This window comes from Aedes aegypti, chromosome 2, assembly GCF_002204515.2.
Source record: "Aedes aegypti strain LVP_AGWG chromosome 2, AaegL5.0 Primary Assembly, whole genome shotgun sequence".
Taxonomy (NCBI): domain Eukaryota; kingdom Metazoa; phylum Arthropoda; class Insecta; order Diptera; family Culicidae; genus Aedes; species Aedes aegypti.
The window spans coordinates 238,607,340-238,622,604 of NC_035108.1; the positions used below are offsets into that span (position 1 = coordinate 238,607,340).

At 43.1% G+C, this 15,265-nt stretch overlaps 1 protein-coding gene across 5 annotated transcripts in view; it reads right to left on the reverse strand.

Annotated features, from left to right (window-relative positions):
• The window catches only part of LOC5564200 (glycerophosphocholine phosphodiesterase GPCPD1), a 119,507-nt gene that overhangs the window by 12,639 nt on the left and 91,603 nt on the right, over positions 1-15,265 (reverse strand). For all 5 annotated transcript variants that reach the window (XR_002500433.1, XM_021844539.1, XM_021844540.1 and 2 more), the window contains 4 exons: positions 5,194-5,519; positions 4,358-5,128; positions 3,772-4,239; positions 3,568-3,714 (listed from right to left, as the gene is read on the reverse strand). Coding sequence is in view for 4 of the 5 variants with exons in the window: in XM_021844539.1 (XP_021700231.1) it covers positions 3,568-3,714; positions 3,772-4,239; positions 4,358-5,128; positions 5,194-5,519 (1,712 nt within the window). In the remaining variant the exon portion in view is untranslated. The remainder of the gene's footprint in view (positions 1-3,567; positions 3,715-3,771; positions 4,240-4,357; positions 5,129-5,193; positions 5,520-15,265) is intronic.

Below are 15,265 nucleotides of genomic sequence, written 5' to 3' on the forward strand. Positions count from 1 at the left end.
AAAATCTTTGTATCAAACAACGTATTGAGGTTTGCATCATTGATTCGGGAAATAAAATATATATTTCACTTCGCTATTTTGGAATTATAACTGGAACACGGTATTTGGAACACATAAACAATCGTGCCCTAATACCGTGTGTTGGCACCAGGCGATTGCATTCTAACATTATTTTTGTTTGTTTGTGTGTGCAACTTTAGTTCAAGTTTGTCATGGCTTTCTAAATACTACTTAATGTGCTAAGGTTTGTGACTATCATTTAGAAAAATAAATAATATAATATGCTAGAAATCCACATAATTCCCAAATACACGGTATTAGGCAACACACGGAGTTAGAGCAGGTCACGGTACACATGCTATTGGTATGTGTAATATCGAGTTCCAAAGCTTCAAGGAAGGCAAAGAATAATGATAACAGATGTTACAAAATGTTCTAGTGCTCTACCGAATACTACTATAAGCTAATGCGCTGAACTAAAACGAGTTATCAGATGTGTTGCAATAGTTATTTATTTTGGGATAGAACAAGCAATTTATGGACTATGATAACGTGTGGATGATACTGTCGTCAGATATCCGAACTCTGTTGGTCTTGAAAAGTGCATTTGGAATACCGCTTCAGGACAACACATTTTTCTCGAAGAACGTTTTCCGGCTGTTTCAATGGATATTGCAAGCTAGTCCATTGTAAAAGGCAAAAGTCCACTAAGAACGTTTCTAAAAACGTTCGAGTTTTTTTTTAAATTCACAACAGCATTTTTATGTTTTCAGCTCAGAATGTATGCTATTCTTTTAGAACGCCTAATAGAAAGTTTTGCACGTGAGCGTGAAGTTAAAAGCTTGTGCACTATTTAGAAATTCATTTGTTTGACTTTATTTTGATTCCCTTCAGATATGAACAATAACTTTTTTCGATGATAATATTGATATGTTTTCTGGAGTTCGAGAAGGCAATGTAAGGTTATTCTCAGAAATTCCCATTATGGTGAGAAATGTGATTGATAGACTTAATTATTGGTGTTACTAAATTTAAGATTCAGTCACATCATCAAGAACACCCAACTTATGACATCGCCAAAATTTGTTATTGTGGTCGAGAAATTTTGAATTTTGTTGAATTAAATGCTGCGCAAAAAACGCCTACCCCTAGGTATGACGTCTATTGCTACTACAGACCGAGATCACCTCTCCATGTCTTTCACAGGAAGGAGTTTTGTTAGTAGGAGGGTTCAAAAGCTACATCATCCGAATTCACATTGATTAGTAAAGCGATTCATGTAGCCTCAATTTAAAAGATTATTTTTAGTAACTGCGACAATGAATTGAAAAAATAGATATGTGAATCTTATTTTTTATAAAGCAAAAATAAGGGTTTATGCCGACACTTAAGTGACGAACCATCCATAGTTTGTTAAACGAATGGATAAATGCAACAATGTCACGATATAAATTTGTGTTTTCACAAGCATGAAACGAACTCACCAGTTGGTAATCTATCCTAGTCTGAAGTCTCTTAGGCTAAACAGAAAACGAAACACGAACCCACTTGCTTGGGTTTTACCAATCACACTCAAAACTTATTGGGCAGATATTAGCTTAAACAAAATATTACGATTCTGTCTTCACAGATTATGAAATAAGACACATGTCCTCTATGGGCCGACACTCCCGTGCAAAAGCATGAGATCACTTAAAAAAAACTACAAATGTATTTTGTCTATACCTTTGCGATTACACGTCCTTTTGAAACTCTCTATGGCTCATTAAGAAAATAATGAGTTAATCTTATTTCGTAAGTATTTGAATCAAGATTTTTTTTAACTTTGTCTAATAAATTTTCATTTAAAATTGTGATATTGTTCAAAAGTTGCACTGAAAAAAGCATCGACCACATTTCACAATCAAATCGGCATTAGAACCGTAGTCTTATATTCGTTGTAGAGCACTTGTGAAAATTTTGTGGACGGGTCTAAAAACTATACGATATCAATAAAACAATCATTCAAGCCATCGTGCAAAAGAATAGGGTCTTTCATATTGGGATTGATTGCTCTTGAATCAAATATTCGTTTCGTTTTGGCATAAAATGAAGTGAGCCTACATTGGTTGTGAATGTGAAAGATCGTACCTACCCCAAACATCAATAGTACAACGCAAACTGTTCAGGAATTCTACAAAATTGGTAGTGTTTAAGCAATACTTACAGATGAAATAACTTTATAGACATAAAATAGATGAATATATTTAACAGTGTTCGGCAATTGTGCTAACTGAAAAACATCATTTGTTATTCCTAAATTTATCAAGTTCTTTTTTTTTGAGATACCGGCTTGGTTTCGGTTTTAACCCTTATAGGACTGAGTGAAAGCATAAATCCTAAAACCCTCACCGCTCAGCAAATACTTAACGGATTCAAATATTTTTGTCAGTTTACTGGTATACATATTTAGTTTCTAGAAGTGGTCCGGGAAGAACTCGGGAATATTCCTGTGGCCGGAGTTATTCCAGTGGGTCACTGGGTCAAAATGCATAAAAAGGACAATTTTTTGGGAGATCAAATCATTAAAATATGATATTCAACATTGTTGTTGAAGTTTTTTGCACTGTTTCGAATTTACCGGATGTGGCCACTCGGACCCTATGTCCCAAAAAAATGGCTATAGATTTGTTGGATTTTCGAAAAGTAGAGATCAAACATAATAGTTCACAAAAATGCGTTGCCATAAGCTTAACACAGATGTTAAGATACAAATTTGCTACTTTTTCGTAATTTTGAGGCATCCCTGGGACCCAAAAATGCTCATTTGTAGGATCAATCAAATGCATGACACATACTTATCCAATTCAATCGTTTCTCAAAAGGATGATGCGTTTTTTTTTTAATTCCACGATATAGTAGCCACATTATAACTACAGTCACTCTATTCTCAGTCTGGCGAATTGAAAATCCCACGAACTGCCAACGTGATAATCTCAATAAAATCACTGGCAACTGAACAAAATGTTCAAGCCTTCAAGTGACCTACTTGTTTGAATAATGACAAAATCATATTTTTCCTAAATTAACCAATAAGATTCATTAAGATCAAATTTAGCCGAATATTGTTGAATTGCATTTTGCTTTAATACCAATGAAATTTTGGCAATTTGTGTCGTAATTCCAATTATTTCTATTTCTGACAAAATATAATCAAAATCTGTTATGTATTCGCCGAGTGGTTAGTCCTAGTTTTTTTTTCTTTTCAATAATTACATGGCGGTAGCGTGCAAACCACGAGGCTGGCAAAGGATTAAAAATTATCGAGCAAGAAAAACTTCACAAGATTTGAAATATTCACATAAAACTATCGATAAGATTTGTAGCACTTCAATTGCTGAACCATGTAAAGATAAACAACACTATAATACAACTGGTGAATGAGAAACACTCGATTCATAACGATACTAGAACAAACAACATAAAACAACAAGAAATCTTAAAAGAATAAAAGAGAATTGCGTGTATTAACAAAGCACAAAACACCACAAAAATTACAAAAAGAAAATTTAGCGCTAATGTACTCACTTTTACAGTCTTATCTGAGTAAATGTCCATCTTATCGTAGATTATAGCATGAATCCCGAGGCTCTTCAAATGCTTGATAGTATCTTTGCAGTTATTATCGTCGCCCCAACAAAATACGATCAACCCTTTCTCTGTTGCTAGATTAACCTAAAAATCACAGAAGAATGATGAGTTGGAAACAGTATAAAATCAATCAAAACTTGCCTGTGTTTGATCGCGCAATAGATCCTCGGTATGCGCGACTATTCCTAGCAGCTCGGTAGCGCAGGAGTTTCTCACAGCCATTTCGATCGAGTTACACCGCGGATCGTGATAGCTCGGATATTTACTGGTAACACCTAGCGTCAGGAACATCACCGGGTACAGGTTTTGCTTCAGACGCAACATCGTACAAATGTCCGCATCGAAGCAAGAGAAAACGATCCGTCGGTTACCGGCCTTCTCTAGAACGACTTTTAAAATACAATCAACGTATAGATTCGAATCGAAATTTAAGTCTGATTCCATAGAGCCGTCTTTGAGTTTCTGGGACCATTTGATTTCTATATTGAAACCACAGTGAGGATCGATCAGTTCCAGCGCGTCGGCCAACTGTGGGAATGGCTGATGTTCGTCGAGATCCTCGTCGAAGAAGCGTGCTTCACGGTTTCTACCTTCTACGACATGGTAGACCTGCACTCAAGGGAGCAACAATTACACACAAAAAACTTTGGAATTTTACTTATTTGAAAGCAATGGTTTTTTGAACAGATTGTGATGCGTGTCAATGAGGAGACAACCAAGTATTTACCTTTAGATTTTTCAGCTGCTCAAGCGTCAATTCGCGCATCGGCAACTCCAACATATCATTTATCTCGAGGGTAGTTTTACGTTTCAGCGAGACATAAATGTCGAAATCATGGTAGATAACCGGTACCAAGTCTTTGCTTAGCTGAACATCGAATTCAACCATGTCAGCGCCATGAGCAACGGCATTTTTCAGGGAAGCAATCGTATTCTCTCTGATCACGTTTCCGTCGCTGGCCTTAAAACTGGTACCTGAGCCTCTATGGCCAACATCAAGCCCAGTCCATCGCTTATTCCAATATCTAATAAAGGATCGCTCAAGATTACATCGAGAGGGAAGCAGGGGGGTAACTTTCAGGTACTCGATGCGCATCATGCCCAGTGGACGATGTTTACTAGCACAAGTCACTGGAAGCTCTAGAATGCCTTCAGATTTCTTCAAAAAGTTGGGTAAAATATAATGATAGCCCAAATGGTAAGGTGGTTCATCCTCCTTGGAACGTGAACTGTACGTATACAGATCAACTAGATAGGCCACGTTTTCTGGCTCTGCCACCGTCACATTGAATACTAGGAAGTCTTCCGGATGATAGGGACACCCAAATTGGGATTGTTGTTCAAATGTTGCCTTCGGATTGCCCATCGACACCACTTCCGTGAAAGCATAGGCTTGATGATCGGTTCCATTTTCCCGAGTATCACTGGACAGCGATTCGTCCAACAAGGTCGATAGGCTCTGGGACTCTGCATTGATACGAAGATTCATCGGAGTTATCTGGCAAACGTTATTCATTGAATCATTATAGGGGTTCATAAGAATTTTACAACTATCATACTAACCTTAACATACAGTAGTCGATTTTTAATTCTCTCCTTTACCAAAAAGGGGTTGTCGAAGAACTTAAACTGTATTATTGTCTCGCTGGTAAGCCAGCCCCTGTCTAGTTTGATCGACCCATCTATATCACCGAGTGTGTCAATTTTGGTTTCTTGGTCCGTTTGGCTAGAGGCGCCGTCGATTGGAATAGTTCGGGGTTCAATATGGGTCTCGAAACGTCGGACGTGCACATTTTCGCTAGTGGGATCCATGGAGCAAATAAAATACCGATATGTGATGGCCACATTCTGAGGTAGGTCTATTTCCAGGTACCAGATATTCGATGAACCTGTAGTGTGTTGAAAAATAATGAGAAAAGCTTAGTATTGTTGATATTATTCATGTCTGTTGTCTTAAAAGTAGGATATGACGTTAAAAGAAACGATAAATTCATGCATAGATTTTTTTCTTAAATTTGAAGAACAACTGCACTGGAAAAGCTGATACCCAAATTCAACTTCAATGGTGAACTATCCAAACAGGCTCCATAATGCGTTGTGATGCATATTACTATTATGTTCTTCTATTCTGTCGTTTCTTTCCAATCCTTCAAATTGATATAAATTCTTTCTTATAGGATGGTTATTTTTTTGAGAAGATCGGAATTTCGTTTGCAGTGAACATATAGCCTTTCGGCTCATGCATGATTTGAATGCATATAATGATTAGATTTAGTGATTTACTGTATTTGCAAAGCTTTCCGAGTCGTCTCAATTACATAAGATCGGATATTGGAGGTCATCCAAATCCGCACCATCGTATCATGATTAGAACAAAATGTTTCTTATTGTACCGTCAACTCTCCACATTTCGATATCGAAGGGACCATCGAGATAGGGATTAGTTAATTTGGATTAATATAAATCGTAGCCAAAAGTGCATTGTTTTTTAGTGGAAATCTAAATTTTTGAGCTCAAAATTTCATCGATTTTCTGAACCATTAAGTATAATCTTAACTACCGCCCGACATACATGTGAAAAGTAGCGAAATTGAGCAGCTGAGAAGCAGACTTTGTCGCGATGTGGACGTAATACCAATACGAAAAAGATGGGAAATGCAAGAACCTGATTGTTTATTTCAACGGAAGCCTCAGAATTCAACATGATGAGTGCTAACATGATGAAAAATAATTCAAATCCAAGATGACCGACAGAATTTTTAACTCAAAATGATACTTTTGAGTAAGGTACCGCGGGGCAAGTGGGTAAATGGGGTAAGTGAAAATAATTGGAATATTTAACTGAATATGTGAATTAACGTTTTAAACTCATGTGTAAACCATTGAGGACGTTGAGAACATTACGTTAGGCAAGGGATTTCCGAGATTTTTCAACCATTATTGCATAATAGAGCGAAAGATTGTTAACCTGTCAACTATCACTCCGTAACAAGTTGGCGGCGTGCAATCTTAATTTAATATTTTCAGTGGAAAAAAGTTGCGGAAAATAATGTTCTGTACCACTTCTAAGTTGTCCCTTCTGACAGTTTTAAACTGCAATAAAAAAAGTTTTAGAATTAAATCGACATAAAACTAAAAATAACTAAATTGAAACACCGTCAATTTTCTACTCACGTGGAGCAAGTGAAAAGTTTCTCATTGGAGAAGAATTTGTGTTTTCTCTTTAGGTAGCTATAAGTGTATAAGGTTCGCAATTATCATAGAACAACATAACGTGCTGATAATTCAAGAAACACTATACTCAAAGCGTTAAAAGCTATTATCATGGCCAAATCATGGAACTTCTCTAAAAAAGGGTTGCTAAATATTACGATATTAATATGTTTACTTCGGACAGCCGATTAAAAGGAAGACGTTGATTGAAAAGTTCCAATATAAGAGAACGCACGGAAATCTTGTGAAATGTCCATGTAAAGCTAGTCCAAAACATAACAAATGGGGTATAGGTGTATCCACATAAAACAAAGTTTTTTAATACTTTATTGAAGGATTCCGCTTGATTTTTACCGAAGAGTTATTTCTTAACAAATTGGAAATGTTACAGTTATAACGTTGTCGAATCATTTCAACAAACATAACTGAACAGAAGAAAATTCAAGTAACAAGAATATTTTTTCTTTGTTTACATGTTACTTATGTTATTGTTCATTGGGACGCCTTAAGTAATGGAAATCGTAATAACTGTTAGTTTTTGAGTTTATTGTTCAAAACGATAAACTTTTAACTTACCCACTTGTCGGGCAAATGAAAAGTAAGGAGACGTTTTTCAAAAACTTTTTCTGTACTTGTTTCTTCAATTTTACATAAAAACAAATTTTAGCATACTGTTCATATTTGGTGGGAGTCAAGCCAAAAAATATACACGACCTCATTTGTTTTAATTTAAAGTCTCTAGGCTTTGGCCGTGTAGTTCCGGCGTCCAGAATAGAACTACGGACAACCCGTTCCGGTGGTAAGAGTCCACCAAACGGGGTAACCCCAATTCAAGGTGTGATGCGAAAAACCGTGCTGAGGAATGAATGGTCGAAGGGGTGAAAAAGATGTTCGGCCATTAACGGAGCCTGTGGGGCACCTGGGCACCCCTCACAGTATTTGTCCCTTACCGCGTTAATGCAGGGCTCTGGCGTGGTTGACCTCTTTTCCCGTGCTACTCGTGGGATCCAAAATGAGTACAAATTCAAACAACAATCAAATTAGTAGTGGTAGTGCAGGTAGTAGCAGTAGTAGGGAAGCGAACCCCTTCGCAAGAAGTGGGCTAGCTAGATCTCCGTTGAGGAGAGTAGAAGCAGGAGGAGGCAGCAGTGCACGTAGTGCCAGTGCTGGAACCCATATTTCATCCCCGGCTAACGCATCGGGTGAAGTTATGGATGGAGCGTGGTTGATGAGGGCCATCAATAAAAGTAGAGATGGGCTCTCTGCGATGAAAGTGGCTGCACAGCAGCTCGACTCCATAATTGACTTTGCGTCCTCGAAGTCTAACATCAGCAAGGACCTCAAGCAGGCCTTGCTTAGACTTCGTAAGTCAATGTTGGCGGCCAAGCAGAACCATGCTGAACCCATGGTGACTGTGGCTGCGGCAGAACCCGTGGAACTGAAGGTGCCGAAGTCTACCCAGACGGAACCCTTCGTTTTCGCGGGCAGCCCCAAAAGCGTGGAAGCGAATGCTTACAGCAAGCAATCGCAGAAGCGCGCGAGGCAGCCGTCAGGGGAGGAGCTACCCGGCGGCGCTCGTAAGGCCAGGCGGATACTGACCCCGAAAACCGGCAGAAGTGCCGGAAAATCGGACCCCAGCCAGGCGTCCCGGAAAGCCGAGAAGGGTGGGCCCGAAAAGGCTGGCCCCTCACGGAGTGATGGGAACAGGGGGTTGCGACCTTTGAGAGGTCCTCCATCACCACAGGTCAGGGCGAAGCAGGGGGGGGACGCCCCCTGGACAACCGTAGTGAGGAAGAAGAAGAAGAAGAAACAGGAGAAACAGGAGCGCAGGGATACCAGACCTAAGAAAGGTAGGAGGGTAGGTGCCAAGCGCGAAAAGGGTGATGCGATCATCATCAAGACGGAAGAGTCCAAGTACTCGGAAGTCCTGAAGGCGATGCGCAGTGACGCGAAGCTTGCGGATCTAGGAGCCGACGTACGCAGTGTCAGACGCACTCGTACAGGTGAAATGATCCTCGAGCTTAAGCGCGACAAGGAGCGCAAGGGCGCCGCCTACAAAAGTTTGGCGGAAGAGGTCCTTGGCGCTGGTGTTGAAGTGAGGGCTCTGACGCAGTCAGTGACTCTGAAGGTGATGAACCTTGATGAGATCACTAACGCAGAAGAGCTCGTCACGGCACTGCGGCAACAGTGCGAAGTGCAGGTGCCCACCACCGCCGTTCAGCTACGGAAAGGTCCGGCAGGTACTCAGGTGGCCTTAGTACACCTACCTGTGGCAGACGCAAATAAGTCCGCTAAGGTAGGTAAGATCAAGGTTGGTTGGTCAGTATGTTCACTGAACATACATGAGCAACCAGTGATCTGCTTTAGGTGCAGGGAACCTGGACACAAGTCCTGGGGCTGTAAAGGCCCTGATAGGACTAAGTTGTGCAGGCGTTGTGGTGAGGAAGGTCATAAGGCACTAGGCTGCAAGAACCCTCCCAAGTGCTTGATTTGTTCCGGCAAGTCCGTGAACAACAATCACCCAACGGGAGGCTCAAGGTGCCCGACCTTCAAACGAGCCATCAACGAAAAATCACAGTGCAGGTAACGCAGCTGAACCTGAACCACTGTGACGCAGCTCAGCAACTGCTGTACCAGTCAGTTGCTGAGTGGGGGACGGACATCGCCATCATATCGGACCCATACCGAGTACCCGCCGGCAACGGCAACTGTGTCGTGGATGGATCCGGAAAAATGGCGGCGATATGGACAACGGGTAAATACCCTGTCCAGCAGTTGGTGTCTACTACCTACGAGGGCTTCGTGATCGCCAAAGTAAACGGGGTCCTCTTCTGTAGCTGCTATGCGCCTCCGAGTTGGTCGACCGAGCGGTTCACGCAGATGCTGGACTGTATGACGACCGCGCTGACAGGGCGAAGGCCAGTTGTAATAGCGGGTGACTTCAATGCCTGGGCCGTGGAATGGGGAAGCCGTAACACGAACCAGCGAGGTCAAATCCTGCTAGAGGCACTGGCCGTGCTAGATGTCGATCTGGCTAATGTTGGTGCCAAAAGTACCTTCAGCCGTAACGGAGCGGAGTCGATTATCGACGTTACTTTTTGTAGTCCTGGCCTAACGAGTAGTTCGAACTGGAGGGTAGACGATGCCTACACTCACAGCGACCACCTGGCGGTTCGCTACAGTATCGACTACAACAACAGCAGGCAGCGGGTTGAGGAAGCGGCTAGGTCAAGGCCAAGCCCTCGTAGGTGGAAGACATCGTACTTCAATGATGAAGTACTTAGGGAGGCGCTCCGCCGTGAGCGTAACCTACTCGGACTAAGCGGGGACGAACTGGTAGCGGTGCTTACGCGTGCATGCGATGCGACCATGCCTAGAAAAGTCCACCCTAGGAATGGGAGACCACCGACATACTGGTGGACTCAAGCTATTGCGAACCTGCGCCGTGCCTGCCTACGGGCCAGGAGACGGATGCAGCGAGCACGTACCGAGCAGGAGCGTGAAGAACGACGGGCGGTGTTCACCGCTGCCAAAGTCGCGCTGAAGTCTGAGATAAGGGCAAGCAAAAAGGCCTGCTTCGAGGGACTCTGTCAGAGTGCCAACGCGAACCCGTGGGGTGATGCCTACAGGATCGTAATGGCGAAGACAAGAGGTGCAATTGCTCCTACGGAGCAGTCTCCACAGATGCTGGAGGGGATCATCGAGGGGCTCTTCCCGCGCCACAACCCTAGCCCATGGCCTCCTTTTGTAGGACAGCCGGGGATTGGGGCTGGTGATGAGGATAGAGTAACTGATGAGGAACTTGTAGGGATTGCAAAATCCCTAAGCATGGGGAAGGCACCAGGTCCGGACGGAGTTCCAAACCTGGCCCTCAAAGTCGCAATCTTGGAGGCTCCCGGTATGTTCAGATCTGCTATGCAGATATGCCTGGACGAGGGAGTATTTCCAGATGCGTGGAAGAGGCAGAGCCTGGTACTATTGCCAAAGGCGGGGAAACCACCCGGTGACCCGTCGGCGTATAGACCAATATGCTTGATTGACACGGTGGGGAAAGTGCTCGAGAAGATCATCCTCAACAGACTGTCGAGGTACACCGAGGGTGTAAATGGTCTCTCAGGCAACCAGTTTGGCTTCCGGAAAGGGAGGTCCACTGTAGACGCTATTCTGACGGTTAAGAAAACCGCTGAGATAGCACTCCAGCGTAAGAGGAGGGGTATTCGCTACTGCGCAGTAGTGACTCTGGATGTAAGGAATGCATTTAATAGTGCCAGTTGGGCGGCTATTGCCGATGCGCTCCTGCGTCTGGGGATACCCGAGTACCTGTACAAGATTCTCGGAAGTTACTTCCAGAATCGGGTATTAGTCTATGACACAGAGGTGGGTCGGAAGTGCTTTCACATAACCTCAGGAGTCCCGCAAGGTTCCATCCTGGGTCCGGTGTTATGGAATGTCATGTACGACGAGGTGTTGAGATTAAAATTCCCGGCGGGTGTGGTCATCGTTGGCTTTGCCGACGATATTACGCTGGAGGTCTACGGTGAATCGATCGAAGAAGTGGAATTGACTGCAGCCCACTCGATCGCAATTGTGGAGGAGTGGATGAGCTCCAGGAAACTGGAATTGGCTCACCACAAAACTGAGGCTGTTGTTGTCAACAACCGAAAGTCGGTGCAGCAAGCGGTGATCAGTGTAGGCGACTGCACAATCACTTCGAAGCGCTCCGTCAAACACTTGGGGGTGATGATCGACGACAAGCTTACCTTCGGTAGCCATGTTGATTATGCCTGCAAGAGAGCCTCCACAGCTATTGTGGCACTGTCCCGGATGATGTCCAATAGCTCTGCGGTGTACGCCAGCAAGCGTAAGCTTCTGGCCAGTGTCGCCTCGTCCATACTGAGGTATGGTGGCCCGGCTTGGGGCACGGCTTTGAGTACCGATAGCTACCGTAGCAAGCTAGAGAGTACTTATAGGCTAATGTGCCTGAGGGTTGCGAGCGCGTACCGTACCGTGTCACACGATGCACTTTGTGTCATCACCGGTATGATGCCTATTGGTATCCTTATCATGGAAGACATAGAGTGCTTCGAAATGCGCGGCACAAGAGGCATACGCAGGACTGCCAGACTGGCCTCCATGGTCAAATGGCAGCGTGCGTGGGACAGTTCCACCAAGGGAGTGTGGACTCACAGGTTGATTCCGAGGTTAGATATCTGGGTCAATAGGCGCCATGGGGAACTAACATTCCACCTAACACAGGTCCTTTCGGGTCATGGATGCTTTAGACAATATCTACACCGTTTCGGTCATGCGGGTTCTCCCGAATGTCCAGTTTGTGCAGGTTTAGAGGAAACGGCGGAACACGTTTTGTTCGTGTGCCCGCGTTTCCGCACAATGCGTGACCGCATGTTTGCCACATGCGGTCGGGACACGACTCCGGACAATTTGGTCCAGAGGATGTGTGCAGACGAGTTTGGCTGGAATGCCGTTTCATCGGCTATCACCCACATCGTCTCGGAACTCCAAAGGAGGTGGCGTGTGGACTCGAGGAGTGACTAGTGCAGACGCTAATCAGGTGGTCCAAGGGTTCGCAGTCGGCAACGTAGGTCATACCGGTGCCCTACGGTCGAAATCGACCCTTACAGCGATTAAGTGGCCGCGGGGAGAACATCCTGGTAGCGCTGCTGTCGTGGCGCCGGCCTACTGGGTGGATACGAGCCTCTGGTTGTTCGGGGCAGGTGGAGGCCCCTTCGTCAGCAATCCCAGCTGGTGCTAGCTGATAGGGCCTGAGCCTTCAGTAGGTCAAATTGCGAAGCCCGCAGTATCAGTTCTTGATACCTGCGGTGCAGCTGGGCGCGGGCTTAGTGGTCGACCCTGCCCGCCTTCAGCGGACAACGGGAGGTGAGGACCACCCGGGAAGCTGGCAATGCGCCAGCATGCTACCTTGGTGGACCCCCATAAGCGTGTCATCGATGTTCGTTGCTGCATGGCTACGCAGCTAACCTGGAGGATGCGATGTGCAATAGCCCCTCTCCGAAGCAATGCCTTCTTGGTGGTCCCGGAGAGACGAAGGGTTTGGCGGCAATGGAAATGGTTTAGTGGGTCGGGGGTGTAGTCCTGTTTACTGCTTGTACGTAGTAAATGGTCCCCAACCCCACACTCCCGGACCTCGGTCCGGAGTCTGTTGAGCAGATTATCCCCCCATTGCTTAGAAGGAAAAAAAAAAAAAAGTCTCTAGGCTTTGAAGAATTCCAACTATGCAAAATCCATTACCCACTTGCCCCACGGTACCTTATTGGAATTACATCCACATTGGGGTAAAGTCTGCTTCGCAGCTGTAATTCCACTACTTTTGGGACAAAGCCTAACGTATATGTTGGGAGGCAGTTAGGACAATTCTTTATGGTGCAGAATATCGAGGAAATTTTTAGCTCAAAAACTCCACTAAAAATTATTCACTTTTGGCAATGTTTTACATTGGACCTACAATATCAACGTAAGACTTACTAATGTTCTAGTGCGCAATCTATAAACATCATTTAATGCGCAACCAAGCATATAAAACAAAAATTTGTTTGTTCATTTCAATCAACGGTTTTCAACAGTTTTCATATTTTATTGAAAGAATGAATGCTTTTCCTGAATTCATAGATATGTCGAATAATCATTCTGGTATCAGAAAAAAAATATTAAAAAAGAAAATTCATATTGAATAGCCTGTCAATCAAGTTGAGAAGTAAACTCTGTTCCAATAAGAATGTAACGTCATAAACAAGAAGAAGGAAGCGTAACTTGTTTTCAGCGGTAGTCTCAAAATTCAACATGTTGAAGGCTAACAAGGTGAAAAACCAATTCTACTACTTAAAATCAAAATGGCCGTCAGATTATATTATTTTATTTTATTTTATTTTATTGATGTACAAGGGGGTCAGGGGCCAAGTCTCCAGCATAAGTTTGAAAACTCACACCGTCCATAATACACCGAAGGGGTTTTGGAGTTTGGGAAGTAGGCAACGCAACATCTTTGACCAGAAGGTTCTTTAAGTTTTGCTTCTACTCTTGACTACCAATACACGTATGAATGATGCAAGGCCAAAAGAACATGAATCAGTCATACATATAGCGGTAGTGAAGTGTTTTGCCTAAGGATATGGGAAAGGAGGGATTTTGGGTGGTGTTTTGTAAATAGCTCTGTGGAACAAGTTTGTTATTAGTTAAAAATTTAGTTAATCTGATTCACCTTGCAATCAGTAATAAGAATATTTACAAAAACATGATACTTAACTTTTCTTGGCCAATACGCTGCCATGTCTTTCCTCTCCAATGGATTTTTCCTCGTTGTAATGGCGGGTTAGATATGAAAACAAGGATAAAGAGAGAAGAAATGTTAGTGATTGTTACATGCTTTATTGCCGTATTGGCCTACAATGAAATCATAGAAAATTCGCTCTTTGGATTCCCATGATAACAATCCCCATGCAGCTTACGAGAAACTCCATGGCAATGATCACTGTACGCCATGTGCGGCATTCAGGACATCTCAACAATACTGAGGACGAACAACAAAAAATGAGCGAAAACCTCAATGTTTCAATGTAGGATAATTCAGCTTTAATGCATGTGAGAAGTTCTTGGTGATATTCTCACAACGGCCATTCAGAATGGTTCGACGGATGTAGATAAAGGATCATTATGATAAAATTAACGACATGTTAGTGAACTCAGAACGATTATTGTATTTGCAACTGTTAATTTCGATAGTTAAACTTAGGGTCGGTTATTGTATATAACTTTTAAGATAAGCAGGAGTAAAGCACGAAAGCGAAGTAATGACCTTCCATCCCATCTTCAAGTGCTCCCCACAAGCACAACACTTCATTCTGGCACTTTAGAACGTCCATGTTGTAACTTGTTCACACAAGAAATCTGCCTCGACCGAGTTGGCAGAACGCGCCCATACCCCTTTCTGAACCAAAGGACAGGGAAAATGGCCGTCAGATTATATTACACAAAATAATACTTCTATCCTTCACTCGACTCTGAAACAAATCAACGATTGAACAAAAAATGATGTTAAAGTTTTTAATCAGTGCAAAAAAATATGTAACAAGTTACGGGCAATTCTCAATCGTAAACTAAAACGCAGCATTTTCCAGGTAGTAAATAAAATTTCCGTATATTGCCCGATTTTCTCTCGCTCGGTATGAGAAATCCTAAGGAATATTTCCGAAACCAGGCGGTCAATCATCACCATGGAAACAAATTGAAATTAAAGCCAACTCTCCCTTAGGTATTTCGTATCTCGATATCGAGTTAGAGAATCATAGTAAAAGCTGGGTTTCATGGCTACCTCTATGGCCCCTTAGGTCACATTTGCACTGATTTTGTGTTCTATAACTCGACACCACCTTAACCCGATGGTCTT